At 36.7% G+C, this 20,971-nt stretch overlaps 1 protein-coding gene across 11 annotated transcripts in view; it reads left to right on the top strand.

Moving 5' to 3' along the window:
* Positions 1 to 20,971, top strand: part of PEX5L (peroxisomal biogenesis factor 5 like) — a 210,749-nt gene that overhangs the window by 47,787 nt on the left and 141,991 nt on the right. For 4 of the 11 annotated variants that reach the window (XM_081026056.1, XM_081026063.1, XM_081026061.1 and 1 more), the window contains exons 1-3: positions 9,604 to 9,847; positions 10,466 to 10,716; positions 12,223 to 12,294. The exons of 5 other annotated variants lie outside the window; for them this stretch is intronic. In XM_081026056.1, coding sequence (XP_080882182.1) covers positions 10,624 to 10,716; positions 12,223 to 12,294 — 165 coding nt within the window. In that variant the 5' untranslated portion in view covers positions 9,604 to 9,847; positions 10,466 to 10,623. Of the gene's footprint in view, positions 1 to 9,603; positions 9,848 to 10,465; positions 10,717 to 12,222; positions 12,295 to 20,971 lie in introns of those variants that run through there. 2 more of the 11 variants (XM_081026058.1, XM_081026059.1) reach the window with 2 other exon arrangements.

Below are 20,971 nucleotides of genomic sequence, written 5' to 3' on the forward strand. Positions count from 1 at the left end.
GATATCCTTTAGATATGGAGGAGGAATAAAGACCTTTCCAGACATACAGAAGCTGAGGGAATTTTCTAATACACGACCTGCACTACAAGAAATACTAAAGGAAGCTATTCGACCACCATCAACAGGGACAATTTGTGGCAACCGAAACGAAAAGGGGGAGGGTAAAGGCCTGAACCAGAATATGGGAATGGAGAAAGTAAGCGTGCTGAAGAAAATGGAATACTCTAAATATCAAACTTTCTTTTACATAAACTTAAGGGTAACCACTCAAACAAAATCCAGAACTGAGATATATACTGTAATAAAAGAAGAAACAGAGGGAAACATCATAGAATACCACCACACAGAAATAATAGACAACAACAAAAAGGCAAAGAAACAATGGAGACACAGCCTTACCAGAAAACTAAAGATAGAATGACAGGAAATCCTCACATATCAATGATCACCCTAAATGTAAATGGACTGAACTCATCAATAAAAAGGCACAGAGTAGCAGATTGGATCAAAAAACTAAACCCAACCATATGCTGTCTCCAAGAGACACATCTCAGCTACAAGGAAAAGCATAGACTCAAAGTGAAAGGGTGGAAATTGACACTCCAAGCAAATGGTACCCAGAGAAAATCAGGTATAGCCATAATGATATCAGATGAAACAGACTTTGGGGTGAAAAAGATAACAAGAGACAAAGATGGACATTTCATAATGGTAAAGGGGACTATACAACAAGAAGACATAACAGTCATCACTATTTATGCCCCCATCAGGGAGCACCAAATATACCAAGCAACTACTAACAGAACTAAAGGGAGAAATTGACCAAAACACAATTATACTAGGGGACTTAAATACATCATTGACAGCTACGGATAGACCATCCAAACAGAAAATAAATAACAAAATAGCAGCCCTAAATGACACATTAGATGAAATGGACATCATTGACATTTATAGAGCACTTCATCCTAAAACATCAGACTATACATTCTTTTCTAGTGTACATGGAACATTCTCAAGGTAGACCATATATTGGGACATAAAAGCAACATCAGCAAATTTAAGAAGATAGAAATCATACAAAGCATATTCTCTGATCACAAGGCTTTAAATTGGATATCAACTGTGAAAAGAAAGCAAGAAAAAACACAAATACATGGAGATTAAACAACATACTTTTAAAGAAAGACTGGGTCAAAGAAGAAATTAGAGGAGAGATCAAAATATACATAGAAACAAATGACAATGGAAATACATCCTACCAAAATTTGGGGGATGCAGCGAAAGCAGTTTTAAGAGGGAAATTTATATCATTACAGGCCTATCTCAAGAAACAAGAAAAATCCCAAATAAATAACCTCATGTTACACCTTAAAGAACTAGAAAAAGAAGAACAAGTACAACCCAAGGTCAGCAGAAGAAAGGAAATAACAAAAATCAGAGCAGAGCTCAATGAAATAGAGAACAAAAAGACAATGGAAAAAATTAATGTGACAAAGAGCTGGTTCTTTGAAAAAATTAATAAAATCGACAAACCGTTGGCTAGACTCACTAAGATAAAAAGAGAGAAGACACTAATTAACAAAATCAGAAATGAAAAAGGGGAAGTTATCACGGACACCACAGAAATACAAAGGATCATCCAAGAATACTATGAAGGACTATATGCCACCAAATTCCATAACCTAGAAGAAATGGACAAGTTCTTAGAAACATATAGCCTTCCAAGGCTGAACCGTGAAGAAATGGAAAACCTAAACAGACCGATCATCAGTAACGAAATTGAATCAGTCATCCAAAACCTTCCCAAAAGCAAAAGTCCGGGACCAGATGGCTTCACTAGTGAATTCTACCAAACCTTCAAAGAGGATCTAATACCAATCCTGCTCAAACTCTTCCAAAAAATTGAAGAAGAGTCAGTACTCCCTAACTCATTTTATGAGGCCAACATTACCCTGATACCAAAACCTGGTAAGGACAACACAAAAAAAGAAAACTACAGACCTATATCTATGATGAATACTGATGCAAAAATTCTAAACAAAATTTTAGCAAATCGAATACAACAATGCATTGAAAAGATTATTCATCACGACCAAGTGGGGTTCATCCCTGGGGCACAAGGATGCTTCAACCTCCGCAAATCCATCAATGTGATACATCACATAAACAAAATAAAGGACAAATATCATATGATTATATCAATTGATGCAGAAAAAGCATTTGACAAGATACAACATCCATTTATGATTATCACACTTAATCAAATAGGTATAGAAGGAAAATACCTTAACATAATAAAGGCCATCTATGATAAGCCCTCAGCTAATCTCATAATTAATGGTGAAAAACTGAAGCCCTTTGCTCTATGTTCAGGAACACGACAGGGCTGTCCCCTATCACCTCTGCTTTTCAACATAGTTTTGGAAGTCCTTGCCAGAGCCATCAGGCAAGAGAAAGAAACAAAAGGCATCCAAATTGGGAATGAAGAAGTTAAAATATCACTCTTTGCAGATGACATGATGCTATATATAGAAAACCCTAAAGACTCCTCCAAAAAGCTGTTAGAAACAATCAACGAATACAGTAAAGTTACTGGCTACAAAATCAACGTACAAAAGTCCATTGCATTCCTATATACTAACAATGAAATCTCCGAAAAAGAAATACAAAAAAAACAATTCCCTTTGCAATTACAGCAAAAAGAATAAGATACCTAGGAATAAACTTAACCAAGGATGTGAAGGATTTATATGCTGAAAACTATGAGACATTTTTGAAAGAAATTGAAGAAGACACAAAGAAATGGAAAGGCATTCCATGCTCATGGATTGGAAGAATCAACATAGTTAAAATGGCCATATTACCCAAAGCAATATACAGATTTAATGCAATCCCCATCAAAATCCCAATGGCATTTTTTAAAGAAATAGAACAAAACATCATCAGATTTGTATGGAACCACAAAAGACCCTGAATAGCCAAAGCAATCCTGAGAAAAAAGAACAATACTGGAGGTATCACACTGCCTGACTTTAGCTTGTACTACAGAGCAACAAGAATCAAAACAATATGGTATTGGCAGAAAAATAGACACACAGACCAATGGAATCAAATTGCAAACCCAGAAATAAAACCACATAAATATGGACAGATAATTTTTGACAAAGAAGCTAAAAACGTACAATGGAGGAAAAACAGCCTCTTCAATAAATGGTGCTGGGAGAATTGGTTAGCCACATGCAAAAGAATGGAACTGGACTGTTATCTGTCACCATGTACCAAAATTAATTCAAAATGGATCAAAGACTTAAGCATAAGACCTGACACAATAAACTGCATAGAGAAAACATAGGTACTAAACTTATGGACCTTGGGTTCAAAGAGCATTTTATGAATTTGACTCCAAAGGCAATGGAAGTAAAGGCTAAAATAAACAAATGGGACTATATGAAACTTAAAAGTTTCTGCACAGCGAAAGAAACCATCGACAAAATAAAGAGGCAACTGACTGAATGGGAGAAGATTTTTGCAAACAGTTCCTCCAATAAGGGTCTAATATCCAAAATATACAAGGAACTCATGAAACTCAACACCAAAAAAACAAACAACCCAATTGAAAAATAGGCAGAGGACCTGAAGAGACATTTCTCCAAAGAGGACTTACAAATGGCAAATAGACATATGAAAAAATGCTCAACATCACTAATCATCAGAGAAATGCAAATAAAAACCACAATGAGATATCACCTCATCCCAGTGAGAATGGCTATCATCAACAAGACAAATAGTAACAAGTGTTGGAGAGGCTGTGGAGAAAAAGGAACCCTCCTCATACACTGTTGGTGGGAATGCAGACTGGTGCAGCCGCTATGGAAGGCAGTGTGGAGGTTCCTCAAAAAATTACAAATAGAATTACCATATGACCCAGCAATCCCTCTCCTGGTTATCTACCCCAAAAATTTGAAATCATTTATACATAAAGACACGTGTGCTCCAATGTTCATTGCAGCTTTGTTTACGGTGGCCAAGACATGGAAACAACCAAAATGTTCTTCAATAGATGAATGGATAAAGAAGTTGCGGTATATATACACAATGGAATACTATTCGGCATTAAGGAAAGATGATATAGGAACATTTCTGACAACATGGATGGATCTTGAGAGTATAATGCTAAGCGAAATAAGTCAGACAGAAAAAGCAGAGAACCCTATGATTTCACTGATATGTGGTATATAAACCAAAAACAACAAAAGAACAAGACAAACAAATGAGAAACAAAAACTCATAGACACAGACAATAGTTTAGTGGTTACCAGAGGTAAAGGGGGTTGGGGGGTGGGAGGTGAGGGTAAGGGGGTCAAATATATGGTGATGGAAGGAGAACTGACTCTGGGTGGTGAACACCCAATGGGATTTATAGATGATGTAATACAGAATTGTACACCTGAAATTATGTAATTTCATTAACAATTGTCACCCCAATAAAAAAAAAACTGCCAAATGAGAATGCTTACTAGTTACAGCTTGCCTTGGAAATAGCAACAAGACCAAGTAATGCCAAGAAATCTTGTAGATTAAAATATATCACTTTTCAATCATTATTGTCTTCAGCAGACAGAAAACAACTTTTATGTATCAGTCATTGCCTGCTATACCACTGAAGTTACAGCTTCAAGAGTCCGGTTAGAGGAAATGAGAAAATTATTTATGTAGAGACAAGAACTCTCCAGATGAAAGAATTGGACTAAGAATTTTCCTGTTAAGAAGGACATTGTTTTATGTTTGTTTTTTTTTCTTTCAATGTGGTTTTGTTTGGGAGTGAGGGAAGGTTAAGAAGAGTTTACGTATTGTCCTCAAAGTAATGTGGAACATTGCTGAATCTGACATAACTGAAATTTCAAGTTCAATTTTTGTTTTCTGCCTACTTAATCTCAATAAACCACCCAACTACTGTTCTTTAGAGCACATGTAACCTCTCTATCTCTTAGTAGCCATTAGTTATTCTAGCCCTGTCCTGAGGCTTGCTACTTTTGTTGTATGTACCCAAGGTGAATAATTATTATATAGTCCAGAGGAAAGTGAAGTTGTTTGCAGGAAACAGTGATGATCAAAGGACATGAAATTGAGCACATGGTGGTTAATATCAACTGGAACTGCCTATCACACCATGGATTTGTCTCAAAAAGTTGAGTTGTTTGATCATTTGCTTTTGACTGAGAGCCATAAAAATCTCAGCCCTTTGATCAGAAATCCTCTTCCCTAATCCAAGTGCTAGGACCTATCCCTAGTACTCAATGCTAGAAATGTAGTTCACTGATTTGCTTTTCACATGAAAGCTGTAGGGAAACAAATCCTGAACTTGTAGTGCTCTTATCTTGGAAGCTTACTGAACCAATGGTTTTGCATTTCTGAGTTTTAAAAGTATAAATAAAATAAACCTTGGAAGAAAAAATGTGCAGAAATGTGACAATGTGTACTATACTTTAAAAATATATCTCAGAAGGTGGATGGATATGCAAAAAGGCAAGTATAATAAAATGTCAGTGGTGGAATACAGCTGCTCACTATAAAATTCTGTTAACTTTGCAGTATGTTTAAACTTTTCATGATAAAATATTGGAAAAGATATAAGAAGGTGCATCTCTAATAATGAATTTGTATGCTAAGAAAATGTCATTGCACAACAACATAGATTAATTTTAATGGATAGTTATGTTGGAGAATTTTCATCTTTAGAAAACTTGGAAAATAGAAACTACTTTTAAGAAGCTTTATAAACTCTTCAGGGTATTCTCTTACAGACTAAGTGGCACCCTAAAGATAGGAAAGCCAGCACTGAGGAGGGACAGTGACGCCACAGTGAAAATTGTATTGTACGTCATTGCCATTTTATTACCTCACTAGTAAGTAACTGGAATATCTATTTTCCTGATTAGATTTAGCCTTGAAATAAAAAAAACTACTAAATATCTGGACATATGCATATGACTTAAAACATGGTTTAAAATGCCTCAACATATTTTTGTCCTTATATTTATTTTTTCACCCAGCAATATACCTTTAGAACTGAGCTTGAGTGCCATATGTTATGTTTGCTCATGCTTGACCCAAAACTAAAAAATTGTTTCCTGTGGCTATTTTGTTTTACTATAACATGATCACAGTTGGAGGGGAAAACACAATTGTGATTCTCTTAAAAGAAAAAAAAAATAGTTCTTGAAAAGTGCCAGACTTAACAAGTCCCTCTGTAAATGATTCTTTGTAATGATGACATTTTCCCTTTAGAAAGTTCATTTTCTCTATATGTAAGAAAAATAAAAGATCTGAAAATTGTTCTTTCAGTTGGTAAGGTGATTACTTTCTATTTAAAAGTTCTGTCCAAGCTCATGTCCTAAACAAGGAGAAACTCTCAAGCTCTTATTCCAGGTCTTACTGGAGAAACTCCTCCTTCTCCCTTATTTCCTGTCTTCTCTGTTCATTGTTTCTTTGGCTCTCACAGCAGTGATGTCTGTGGCTGTGCTGACACTGTGGGTATTTAAAAAAGAGAAGAGACGTGGGACCAAAATTATGTCAAAGAACTGAGAAGCTTAATATTATAAGGAAGAGTCAAGAGGAAAGGGGCATATTAAATGCAATAAAACATTCACTCCACTATTTTTTCATGCTTGCCACAAGGGACATAAGCAATAACTGTAGCATGAATATCCACATTTAAAAAAACACAAGCTTTTATTCCTCCAGAAACATAATAAAGAAAGGGTAAAACCTTCCTTGACCCAGTCATTTTTCTGCAAAGTAGACTTAAAATGAGTCTATTCCATGGCAATTTTATGGATCTCTCAAGCAATCACATTTTGTTTACTTTTTTTATTATAAAAGAAATTCATTTATTTATTTCAAAAAGTAGTCCCAAGTACAAAGAGAACACATAGATCATGCATAATTCCATCTCCCAGAGAAAAGGACTTTTAATGTTTGGTATATATCCTTCCAGATTTTTCTTCTATAAATATATATCACATAGTTATGAATTTAAAAAGAGAGACATGCAGTTTTTCTCCAAATTGATCTTACTTTCTTGCTTCCTGAGTTATCCCCCCCACCTTCTGGTATCTACATTTTCACTGTCTTTACTGGTTTCTTCTTGAACTATAAACATATGCAACACCTTTACACAAGGGCAGGGGTCGGGGAGGGAACTATAGTAACTTTCCCAGCATTCTTTTCCTGTATTTTTTTGTCTTTCCTTTAGCTTTCTTTCTCCCTTTTTCTTTTTCTTTTCTTTTCTTTTTTCTTTTTTTTTTTTTTTTTTTTTGACTTCAATGAGATCTACCATCTTAACAAATTGTTCCATCTTCCCCTTTTTAGTCAAGCTCTCCTAAGGGAAAACAAGTCCGCTCTCACTATCTTTACTCCCTTCCTGCCAAAGTATTCATTAATTTACTCTAATCTTGGTTCCATCTTTACTGGTTCTTTTGTTCCTAGTCCTTGATGACTTCCAAAATGCCAAATACAATGAAACTTTGCAGTTCACACCTTTACTTAACCTTTCATCAGCACCTGACACCTTCTAGAACTCTCTTTCTTTTGATTGTGTTCTCCTGGTTCTCCTCTTCCGCCTGTGACCACTCCTGTTGGGCCTCCTTCACTGGGTGCTTTTCTTTGGCCCATTTTTTAAATGTAACAATTCTCAAGGATTCAGCCTTAGTCCTTATCTCTCTGTCTCTATGTTTTCTTCCTTAATGAGCTTGTCCACGCCTGCAATTTTAATTATCCCCAGCAATCCTTATGTCCCACCCTTACCTTGCTTCTAAGATATAGCCCTGTTTATCCAAATGGCTGACTGGATCCCTCCATGTGGATAAACTTTTCAAAGACACCACAAACTCAGCAAGTATCTTCTCAGCACATCATCTCCTTTCCCAATTCCTGCTCCATCTCATTGGTACTCTATTCAATTGGTGGCAAAACAATTTAACAGCTGTAGTAGTGTAAATAACAGCAAAGACATTTTTGAAAATACTTGATACAAAATTGACCACTGAAAGAAATAATATTGGCATTTATTTTGATATCTATAGTCAATCACAAATTACATTTGGAGCTAATTCATACAATTAGCTCTAAAAAAGGACTGCTAGAGAATTTGATAATTAGGAGTTCATTGGTGATTATCAATAATGCAATTACAGTAAATTGCAACCTGATTGTGATTGGTTTAGAAGTGAAGAGAAAGAAAGGAAATGTTGCTATTATGCATTGACCACTCTTTCAAATTTGACAGTGAAGAGATATGAGATTTAATAATGCCTTTTGGGAAAAGCAGGTGTGAGAAAGTCATCTTTTAGGACAGGGAAAACTGAGCAATTTTGCAGGCTGCGGGGAGGAAGGTGGTGGAGAAGAAGGGATTGAAGATAGGGAAAATGAGATTGGAACTGAAGACTGACAACCACAAAGAAGAGAGTAGGAAGGTCTCTTTCTTTTGTCTCTATACTCTTCATGTAACATTTGCTTTAATAAATTTATGTCTACTATGTATCATTCATTGCAGTATTGAATAAATAATAGTAAAAAAATTTTTTCAAATATGTATGTCATCTTTAACCTTTACATTTATTGTAACATCTGTAGTTAGGCAAAAATTGCAATTGAGGCTAATTTGTACAATTAACTAAATCCTGTGTTCCTTTTTTTCTTTTAAAATTTTCTTTATATATTCCATTCCTAAAGAGTATGAAGAATCCTTTTAATTCAACCCAAACACGACTAGTATCTTTTAATTAATACTCTTACTTTTCAATAAAATCTTATTCTAAAATTAAACACAGGGTGCTTCATTTTTCAGGTCTCTGTCCTATCAGATTTTGTTGTTGTTCTGTTGTTACTCACTTGCAAATTTTCTTATATATTACATTCTATATCTGTGGCCATATATTGTTTGCCTATATAGTTTCCAAGTTTTATGGTTTATTTAATTCAAGTGACTAAAATTACCTTTCTGTTCTACATTTGTGGAGGAGAGAATGACAGGGTGGGGCGCAGGAGGTAAACAGGATAAAGGAGAGATGGTGGAATGTCTGCAGAACGGAAAGGTTAGCAGTTAGGCTCAATGTTATTAAGAAAACTACAGATCTGATACAATGATATTTAAAGTTATCAGCACTAATGAAGAACTAGATAGTTCTTCTACGAGTTACTCAGAAAGGATTCAGAATGGTATGGGGAAGGTGGGAGATATTGTGTTTGAGGTTTCAGAGGGTGGACACTTATCTTGAGCTGAAAGCTTCTTACAGAGAATGAGGCATTGTCAGCAAATGATGACTATTTCCTTTCAATCTTTCCTCACTTTTTCCACGTCAAAGTCCTTACCACTTTAGCTCCACCTGTACTAATGCTCCCTCTTTAGCTGCACTTTCATGAGCTGTGCACAAAATCCGATATAAGCAGGCAGCTTGCTAAGGCTGAGTTGGAAAGGGGCCTACCGTTATACCTCAGTTGAAATCCTCAGCTCCAGTGTCTGCCCAGGGAGGTGGGAGGGGCACAGGAAGTACTCACCCTCTGGCTTCTCCTCCCACAGAAGCCCAGCCTCTGCAGGCTAGGACAGTGGAGAGGTTAGCTTTCTTTCTCCTTCTAGTTCAGTCCTTTGGCTAACGTGAAAGACCACGCAGAAGCTATGGAGTTGCTGTTTTGTACTTGACAAAAGTGCATAGCTAGAAGACAGGGATTCCCGGCTGGGAGGAGGGAGGAGAGCTGAAGATCCCTGCCTGGGCTGGCTGATCTAAGCAGTCAAAGTGGGAGCTGAGTGCTTGAAAGAGGATTATGCTCGCACTAGAAATAAGCAGTAAGTGAGCTAATAACCATGATGGTTTAAGAAAGGTTTAATCCCCCTGGGGTTGTGGGGTAAACTGGAAAATATCGCTTAATGCTAGAGTAAGACTGAAAGAATTCTGACTCTGTGTGTAGTTGTGTGCTGTTTGGAGAGTAGGGATTTAAGTGCAGAATCAGAGCTCCAAATTCCTCCTCCCACTTTTGGAAAATGCTAACCTAGTAGTTGGGGATATAATCTCCTTCCCTGATTTAACTTCTTCCCAGGAAAATGTACTACTAAATCAGATAAGGAGTTGGGATTAAATTGGAAAGGTGGAATTTGCTATTGGCAGAAATTGCAATCTTGAATTATGTTCTGTGAATGCTGAAGCTTTATATCAATTAGCAGTGATTTGCTAATCACAAGAAAATCTGGAGTGGGGCCTTAAAAAGGGAAAGCTAAGAAAGAGCTCCTATGACAAAGAGGCTGAGTAGTCCATATGTGTGGGATGAAACAGAAAAACGTATATAATTAATAATAGAGTTTTTGTAAAGCATTAAGCTAGAACAGCAGTCAGGGAACATAGAAGTTCCCTGGATAAAAATTACTTAGAAAAGAAGAAATTTTTGTTTCAATGACTTCTTTTGCTAGCCAAAATTTTCACGATGTTTACAAAGTCAAGACAATGATACAGAGATACTTCGATTATTGTCATACATTATAAATACTGTTGCTGGGCAAGATCTGTGGTTCTCTGGTCAGCAAGTTCTGGCAATGAAGCCACTGCCGCTGGTGCAAAGAATTCTGGGATGTCTGACAGTAAAATGGATGGAAGGACCCACATTCCATCTCTACTTAATGTCCTTTCGTCCAGAAATCGGGTCATGCAAATGAGCTACTTGGTACGTATACAGATCAATTTTCAGAAATGCATTTCTAAATGTTTTGCATTAGAGGGGTCTCTGGACAATATCCTATGGCAACCAGTGGACTAAAAGGATATAAAAGCTAAGTGAAAGGAAGGAAATCAGCTTGATTGAAACCAACCTTGTTCTTTTTGTTTTCCATTAATCCTGAAATGGAACCTCAAATGAAGACAAGAATAATAATAGAAAGAGATACTGTGACCATCTGTTCTGTTCTAAGTGGCCAACTTCATTAATATATGATAGAGAATTCAGATTTTATTTCTGCATCCTAATACTTGAAGATTCACAAATCTCTTTATTACAGAAGAAAGGCACAAAAAATAGGAGGTGTGTTTATTGGGGAGGAAATGTGGAAATCTGGTTTTGAAATATAGGGGTAAAAACAGACAAGAATCGTGCCCCACAGTGTAAAACAGCTTTAGGTCATGTTCGCGGAAGGATATTGTTTTTTCCTCAATGAGACAGGGATCTTAATATGGCACAGTATGTGTAAACATCAGATTTAGTTCCCTTAATTCTAGTTCATGTAGTTAATATCTAAAGCAAGGATTTAAAAATAATAATAATAACCTTGAACTAAAGCTAACTGTAGAGTAATTTTTTTTTCTTTTCCTTTTGTTACTGGTCCTCCACAGAGGTACTTTGATTTCTGAAATTATGAAGAAACATGACATTTCTGGTATTCCCATCAACCAGTGCATTGGGGGAACAGAAAAAACAAACGAAAAAAGGCTGAAACAAATTATCTTTCTCCTATAGCATACCAGCAAAATGGTTGTCACGATCTGTCCTTTTCTAATGTTACAATATTTTATATTGGGGGAGGTACATGGAGAGTGGTCACTGGGGAGAGGAAAGATGACAAAATGCCAATAAAGTAATTTTAAAAGATGGTCTGTACTCTTCCAACTTTTCAAACTAATTAATTTTGGAAATTATTTTACCTTATTAAAATTATTTCTGAGGTCTTTTTTTCCAGTGTTAGTTTTCATCTGATTTATGAGCAAATATAGAAACTCTGAGGATTTGTTGAGTTATGTAATACTTATGTTATTCTTAAAAATATATAAGGGATTAAAATAAAACATTTAATAGTTGAAACTTAGGCATAGTGTTACTAAATGTAGTTTCAATCTTTTAAGAAAAATATGCTGCAACTTTTGAAGGAATTACTTAAAGTATTAAAGAATCTTTTCTGAAATTACAATTGAGAAAAGTAGCATAACTATATTCATAAAAGGACTGAAGGTGTAATTTGGATGGGAGAGGCTCAGCAAAAAATACTTCATGAATAATTATAAGCCAGCAGCTTAATGATAAAAACATTTGCAGTTGTCCATGAAAGACTGACATAAAGAATGATGAATGATGACCAGTGAACAAGGCTAAGTAGACTTTATCTTTAAAACGTATTAAGTGGGAATTACGATTATTAATGGAAAGAAACTAAATGATCATTTAAAATTATTCTTTCACAAGAAAAGTAAAGAAAAAGGATATGGAAAACTAAGCAGTGATGAAGACCTCGAAATAATTGTTGATCAAAAGCAGGTAAGTGAATGCTTGCATACATTTTTCTACCTTTGCACTGTAGATTTTTGACAGCTGAAGCCCTCTAGCACTCAGCCCTGCCCTGGAGATTGCATTAGCCTGTCTAATGGAGGCCTGCACAAGGTAGATTTTCACAGCAACCAAGCCCAGATTCCTTCTGTGATACCTCTGATTCACTGACTTCTGCATGTCAGCATGTTATGCTTTGTATGTAAGAATGATGAAAAACAAAGCAGAACAAGATAAGAGAACTTTGGGGAAATCGAAAGCCCCACTTGAAAAATGAATCAAAACAGCGATGATAATTTGGTTAGAAAAAAAGATTTAAACAAGAACCAGAAAGTATATTATTGTGAAAATCAGAAACGCTACCATTAGTATACATATAAAATAATGAATATGATTTAGGGAAAGGGGGATAAAAGACATTAAAAACCTGAAAAGTTTAAAATATATATATATATTCTCCCATTGAGTCTCTCAGGGAGTTCTTCAGTAATTTAGAGATGATTTTTAAAAAGCAAAACGAAGCTATTTAATATTCTGTGGTACTGCTTGTAATTTCAGCTTGGGTTTTACATGGGCCCATGAGGTGAAATGAATACTGCTTAACGGACCATAAACAACGACATACCAGGTCATGGAAGGTATCCAGCTCAAGCCACTGAATTGGCATCATCCCTTAATGTCTTTGTTAATTTCAGGGAGACAAGCTAACTGCACATCCATTTAATGTACAAGTGGCACTGATTCTGAATCTGAGGGTCATGTAAACACAGGTGGAGATGAAATAGTTCAAAGGGACCTGAGCAGATGAAGAGGTTAAGAAAGAAAGCAGTCAGCAAGTTACAGGAAGGCAAGTTGAATTTGGACAGTTTCCTCATTGTGCAGTTGGTCTTGCATCATGGTGACTGCATTAAAGGAACAATTGTGTATATTTCTGAAACAAAGGAAAAACTGAACATCAGAAAATAGCAACCAAAAACAGTTGAGTTAGAGACTTGCCTGTTCGACCAGGAATAACTGAGGTAACTAAAGTGATCTTCTGGGGGGAAAAAATGGCCAAACAAAGCGTCTCTGTGGGAGGTGCAGAATATGTCGATTTTACAGGTTTCGCTCAAATTATGGCCCAAGTTTTTCTTGCCTTATCTTTACACTCTGGCTCCTGAGTAAAATTGGTGGGGGGTTGGCCCTGTATTTCTACTTAGTGCCAAATTGTCAGTTTAGTTAATAAGGTAAGTGGGGCAGAAGCCTGAGTGGTCCAAGGAGCTATTAGCTCTCATTTTAACTAAGCCAGATTAGTTACTTCGGGCCTGCGATTGCCATCTCCCACAGATCCTGCCTGTGGACTGGTATTATGATCAAAGGACTGGACCCACCTGCTGAATGAATTAGTAAAATATAGTTGTGTATATTATGAGAACACACACTCATACACATTCTCTATGAAAACAAAAAGGTTTTTTTTTTAATTTATTCCTTAATCATGTAGAAGGTAAACTCTTACTCTTTTTTGTACTTCTTTAGTATCATCCTACTCCAAAGCTGCTTTTCTTTTCTTTCTTTTTCTAAAACTTTTTGTTTTAATTAAATTTGGGGACTCAGAACATATAAAAATTACACACTGAGATCCTCAAAGTGGAAAATCCAAGGGAGTCATTGTTCTTTTTATCTCATGGTACATTTCACAAAATTTATGTTGCTGCACCTAAACACATTTTAATTGATTGTTAAGGAATCTCAAACAAATAAATGAGAGAGAGAACAAACTTTCCTGCTTCTTCAGAAAATAATGCTTCCCTTACCTGGATCAAATGAGGGGGATTTTACTTGCCCAGTCATTGTTTGCCTCTGTAGTTATCATGTTTCCTCCAGTGCCATTGTGACAGTTGGCACTAGTTGGCAGGGACCCAGTTTTGCTGGATTATTCATGTCAAAACATGTTTCAAAAGATGAGTAATTATGAATATGACTTGGCACTGTTGTTGGTTGTTGGCCATAAGAGTAGTCCTTCCTTTTGGGGAAGGTTTATCTAGTGTCGATGTGAGTAAATTCTAGGTTGAAACAATGACAACGTTGACACCTGAAAGTAAAATATTTGGGAAAACACTCTAATTAGTCTTTATAATATTACAAAAAATTCCTCCTGAGTTTGAGATCAACATTAAAGGTATGTGTGCTTATATGTGTATAAAATACATTTGTTTAATATTGCTTCATCTCATAAATATTATATATGTATACATGCTATTTTGGAAGGAATCTTTATTTCAATGAATTTTTCCCATATCTTTTCAGAAACATGGTAGAAATTTATTAGTCAATCTTTGTATAATTGCAAATAGCTCTTTCAGTAAATGGTGCCAAAAGAAAATCTAAGGAAGATAAATAAAATAGCTGGAGGTTGTGATAGACAGGATTCTACTAATCTCATTACACATGTCATTCAGAAGCTATAGCTCACGGATGCTGTGTAAGCTGTATGCCATTTTGTAAGTCATGTGATTTGCAAGACTTGTACTTCCACGGAAAGCCCAGAATTTTGCTTATCTAAGCAAATTAATAACAAGCAGCACAGAGTATGTGAATTTTCTTCTCCCTGGCTGCCCACATTCAAAGCAGTAAAAGGTGACTTCTGTGTTATTTCTACATAAGAAAAAGTAATTTTGGAAATGTATAAGGTTTTATGCTTCAAAGGTAATATTGTACCTCTTTGTGAAATTGTATTGACAACGTTCATTTGGAATGCATATAAAATATTCCAGAAAATTCTTAGATGAGTGTCAATGTCCTAAAATAATAGGTGTCATTTGTATGTAACCACACACATACACACACATTTATAATTATTTAAATATAAATGTATCATTTTGGCATCAGAGTCCATATTTTTTTACCAGAAATCCCAAGAGTTTTTAAACTCCAAACCCAGGAAGGTAATCAAAGGAAACATATTGGATTAAAATCCTAGTGCCAAAAAAAAAATCCTAGTGCCTCTAAAATCTAGATATTTGACATAAAAATATATATATATGTTTATTATATGTTATATAATTACATATACAAGTAGTTATTAAATGTAAATTATAATCTATAATTAATGATTTCTATATTTGGTTTTCTAGAATAAATATTAAAAGAGAAATTTTAAATGAATATTTTGGACCATTTTTATTATGTATTAAAATATTTTCTCCTGATTGGAGGCAGTGGGATGTTGAGGTATAGATTTTATGTGCACGTGAATCTCCACCTGAAGTTACTGAGATTTCAGGGGAGGGAGTGCGGGAGTAGATGGCCAGATACCTTGAGTAAGGGATTAAAAACATTAACAAGTTTGAATAAATAATAAATTCACTATATTTTAAATTACCCTTTTTAATTAGAGTCAACTTAATTGGTTCATGATATGCTGGAACGAGATAGCTTTTTTTCTAAAATGTTTTCAAATTCTAAGTAGACATAAAGGAGGTAACAAAGGCTGACACAAAATTATAGACTATTATAATTACATGAAGGATATACTACAGGTTCAAGCATTTAAAAAATGGGTTTAACGGTATGCTGTGGATCTAGTTGGGTATAGGACTCAGAGTTGCGTCTGCATATCCTTCAGTGCCCTATGTCAAATGTCAGCCAGTTACAAGGGGCACAAGGGCACATAGATTAGAGCGGCACTTCTCAAACCTTAGTGGCCTCGGAATCCCCACAGATTGCTGGGCCCCATCCCCAGAGGATCTGATTCTGTGGGTGTGGGGTAGGGCCCAATAACTTGCATTTCTAAGTCCTCAGCTCCCACTGCTGAACCACACATTGAGGAACACTGAGTCAAAGGAGATAATTTTTGCAGCTGTAAAGGAAAAAAATACATATATATGTACATGTATGACTTGTGATAAATTTGACATGCTTTAACTTGGCAGTCATTACCTGGAGATCCAAAACCTAGAATTCATAGACATCTAACATAATGATGCTGAAAACAAGAAAGCCACAACCATTTACAACCAAAGGTGCCGTTAAAGACCCAAGTTTCCAGTCTGATAGATTCTGCTTGGCAGCCTTGTGATCTTGAACCTGTCTGCGGTATATTTTCTTATTTGTAAAATAATACTCTGCTCTTTCCACCTCCCAGAGTTTCTCTGAGATAAAATTTGTGAAAGTGTTCTGTGTTGTAAATCATTTTAATTAGCTAGTCATCACCACCTGTATTAGTCTGCTTCACCTGCCACAACAAAATACCACAGACTGGGGGGGCTACTCCAACAAATATTTATGTCTCACAGTTCTGGGGGCTGGAAAGTCAAAGACCAAGGTGCCGCCATGATTGGTTTCTGGTGAGAGTCCTCGTTTTGGCTTATAGATGGCTGCCTTCTATCTATACCCTCACATGGCAGAAAGAGAGAGCTCTAGTGTCTCTTTCTTCTTATTAGGGCCTTACCCTATGGCCTCATTTAACTTTTGTCACGTCCTCACAGTACCTATCTCCAAATACAGTCACATTGGGGGTTGGGACTTCAACATATGAATTCGGTGGGAACAGAAACAGTGCATAACGCTGCCCACAGCTCCAACTTAGCAAACAGGAACACTGAGATCTAGAAAGGTGAATCAAGATACCCTGAGTCCCTGGTTAGGTGCAGACAGAGCACTGGACGCCAGCCCTCCCTCCTGTCCAATATTCTTTCTATCACTTCACAGAGCTTTTCTACAGTTGCTCATTACTGGCCATCCCATATGTGTGTCTTAAGCTGTTTTCCTTCAGTGCACTAATTATATAAAAGAATCATCTACTAGGAATGATCATAATTGGCCAATATTTATTTATTGAACCCTCGCAGGGATAATGTTTTCAATAACACTTCTTGACTATTTACTTCCTTTTTGGCCCTTATGACTTTGCCAAGAAAAAAATGCCCTTCATAGCAAATGTATACAAAATGAGAGCTAAGAAGTGGTTGTTGACATCTGCTGTTCTTCCCTTCACTACACAGCCTCCTGGGGGTGGGGAGGGAGGGAGGGAGAGCTCTACCAGGCATGAGAAGCACCATGGAGAGAGACAACACATAACTTTCTTAGCTCAAAACCTTTCCGAGAGTGTCCTTTTACATTTGTAGAAGAAGCCTATGCAGAAAGCAATGGAAACGAGAATTTCTGTGATCTTTCTCTGAAGAAAAAAGGAGAGACAAAGTAGAACCACCCTCTTGTGTTTCCAATAGCATGTAAGCATTTGAGTGGGATTGCAATTCTGTCCTACTGGTCCTTGTGGGAATGGATCCTAAAGAGGAAAATGCAGGACAATGTGAAATAAAAATAGAAGAATGAGAAAAATAGATACCCAGATTCCTTTTGGTACTAACAGATAGTTTGGTCATGCCACCATCTAAGCATGTGAGCTCAGACTTATAAGTAGTAAGAGGAATGGGGGTGATGTGTGTCACTTCCTTGTTGTACTCAGCACCATCTGGCCAGTGCTTTCTTTGCCATATCAATGTGGTGACTTAATTTAAATATAATTGTGATGCTATTTACCTCTGAAGAGACTTATAAAGCCTGAGACCCTGTCTCTTGATGTCATGTGTAATGCTATCTCTGGGTACCTCGTTGGAACTCTGTATTTAGTCATCAAAAACAGAAACCACCTGTAGATATGCAGAAAAGACACAACCTGGAGATTCTGAAGCAGGACTTCTGAGACGTTGAAAGAACAAAACACCTTATTTAGTTGCAGTTGCCCTCATTACACTCACAGCAGACACAGGCTCATTAGCGTTTTTCCTCAGGAAATATTGATCGATGACAAATGATTCAGTGAAAAATAAGCTTTATTTATTTGTGGTGAGAGAGACTGAAGCTTTTCAAATTTACTATCTGTCTGAAATCAGCATTGGAGTAAACAAAGATTCACTACTGTAATCCAATCAATGGCATCTTGTCTGCAAAGCTGTTTATCTTCAATAAATATTATATGAGAAAGAGGGAAAGTGTCCCACTAGGTTAAATTGAAAAATTACTGGAATTAAAGCATGATCACTCTATTTTATTCCTAAATATTCCTTATTTGTGTCAAGTAACATAAAAATAACTTGAGTTACTGGTAATTTTAGGGGGGAATCACAGTAATACAAAGTACCTGGCTTTACATTTTCCTTGTAAACTCACAAAGGTGAGTTTATTTTTTGTTTAATTGCATGCACGCCAATGTAGTGTACTGATTTTCCTAAGCATCACTTGGCTCTAGGAAAAATAGAAAGGGAAGACCTACTATCTTAATTTCAGAGTCTTAACAGGTTACTGAGGTCTGAAGGCCAGGAAACATGGAGGGTCATTTCTTGTAGAGTGAAACAGGCAGGCAAGAGAAAGCTGAATAGGAGTTCACCGTCCTAGTTTCTAGTCTCGGCTTTGCCACTTACTATGCAGACCTTGGAGCGAGCAATTTAGGTTCTCTGAGTTTCTTTCTTAATCTCTAAAATGGAATACAACCATCTGGCGCAGATGTCCGGTGTGAGGTTCAAATGAGGATGGCCGTCTGCAGTGACTGGTCCAGCTCGTGCTCCAAGGCTACAATTCAGGACTACCGCTGTTTTGTCTCATGCTCTTTCCACCAGCAGCTCAAGCTTCCTAAATAATGAGTTGGAAATGGTTGTTGCCTCATGTTGTTTTCACTTAGCTTATTTTGTCTGCTTTACTATTAAGCATTCTGCACGCCTTCTGTAGGACACTGTCAGATACTTTAGTCTGGCGCATTTTGGGGGTACCCGTTCCTCTGCCACTGCATGTGCTTGACATTGTGAATATAACAAGTTTGTTATAGAGTGGTTAAGAGGAGCGCTTTCACAGTCAGGAATCTGAATGAAAACAGGCTACAGCCACAATATGACGAAGCCTGTGTTACCTTCAAAAAATTAATTAGCTTCTCTGAGCCTCGGGCTGCTCTACTATATAATGAGGAACATGCTGTCTACTTCATAAATAAGTTCCTGTACATTAGTGCTTAGCAACATGAATGGCATGTACTAAGTGCTTTATAAAGGGCAAATACTGAAGTAGGTGGGTCATGGGAGTTGATGGTAAAATGGTTAGATTTATTAGCTGTAGAATCCCCTTGGATTTTTTCAGGACGGAGTTATAATAATTCTAGACAATAAAGCCTATTCTGAGGTCATAAATACAGATGTCCCCCTTGGATCAACTATGTATAGAAATTAAGGGAATAGACTGTGTAAGAAAAATAGGGAGTGAGAGGGATAGTGGCTAACTCCACTGGATGTGGGCAGTACATACCAGTTCCACCTAATTGCTGTCTTGGAAATGAGCTCACCACATATACCTACTTTTCAAGAGAAGAAAATAAATAATCTGCTGCTTTTTTAATGTTTAAAATAAATTAAGAAATGTTATAACAGTGTGTAGTCCAACAAAACGTCTGGGTCTGTATGCAGCCCTTTGTAACCTGTTATACTCATGTGACTCTAAGATCAAAGTAGAGTCAGATGTTGACATGACCTGGGAAGGCCTCTGCTCTCCCCTTCTGTTTCTCTCCTGCTTTTCACCCTCCCCTTGAAGACTAACCTAGTTGTTGATCTGATTAAAATAATAGACTTTAAGGTATAATAGTTAGATGACCTAAAGATAGCCCCCCATCCCAGAAAGTTCAAATTCCTCAAAAGGGAGCCAGTTACCTATAATGTAAAAAATCCTCCGTTTAATAAAATGAGTAGGGCAGGTATTTATAAGCAGAAGGTATTGCTGGTATTTTCACCTATTCAGGACTTTTGCCACGTTCTGTTCTTGCTAACTTAGCATCTCAGTGAGTAAACAAGTTACCAGCATTGTTTTTTATTTTTTTCCTTCCTTCTGTCCCTTCTTCCTTCCTTTCCTTTTTCCATTTCTCCCTTTATACTCCTCTCTTCCTCCCTTCCTTCCTTTTATTTTCTTCTCGTCACCCTCTTTCTCTATTATGTTTGACCCTCTTGGCTGCTTCTTATACATGGTTTATTTCAGGAATGTTTGAAGGTGGTTTAATGGTATAAGAGCAGCAAAATAGTATTTATTAAAATAGGTGAAAAAGAAAAATTAAAATCTTTGTTGGAGATATAACGTAATGCTAGAAATGAGGCTGTTATACCATGGCACACCACGGAGCCTTCCTTGTTAAAGATGAGCCTCACACTTTGCTCTTAACCTCCTAGAAGTTAATATGAAAAGGGGTAACTGGTCAGTCACTGTATTTCCAACTTTTGGGTATTTTGCTGTTTTAAACAAAATTAGAGTTCTGTTAGTAAGGAGTAAAAGGTTGTTGAATATAAAACTAACAGTTTCCAGCACCTTCCACTTCTTTGGCTTTGTAACTTTTATGCACACTCTTCCTTCAATAAATAGAATTCCTTTCCAAGTAATACCCCAACCCCTTCCCAAGTAATACCACACCATTGTCTTATCAATGATTTCATCCAATTCAAAGACCAGGATTTCTGTGCAGTGTGCTGTCCATTCCATTAGGTCTTGAGGTGCCCCCCCCCATAGTCTAGTGATGAGCTACAAAGTGATCTACAGTTGTTCACTGCCTGTGCCGACCCTGGAGGTGTGTGGGAGATGCCACGCTGTGAACCAAAGATGGCTGCCACCAGTACCAGCCGTGGGGTAAGTCCACCAAAATCCAGGACACCTGCAGCCC

Source organism: Rhinolophus hipposideros (genome assembly GCF_964194185.1).
Source record: "Rhinolophus hipposideros genome assembly, chromosome: 2".
Classification (NCBI taxonomy): Eukaryota; Metazoa; Chordata; class Mammalia; order Chiroptera; family Rhinolophidae; genus Rhinolophus; species Rhinolophus hipposideros.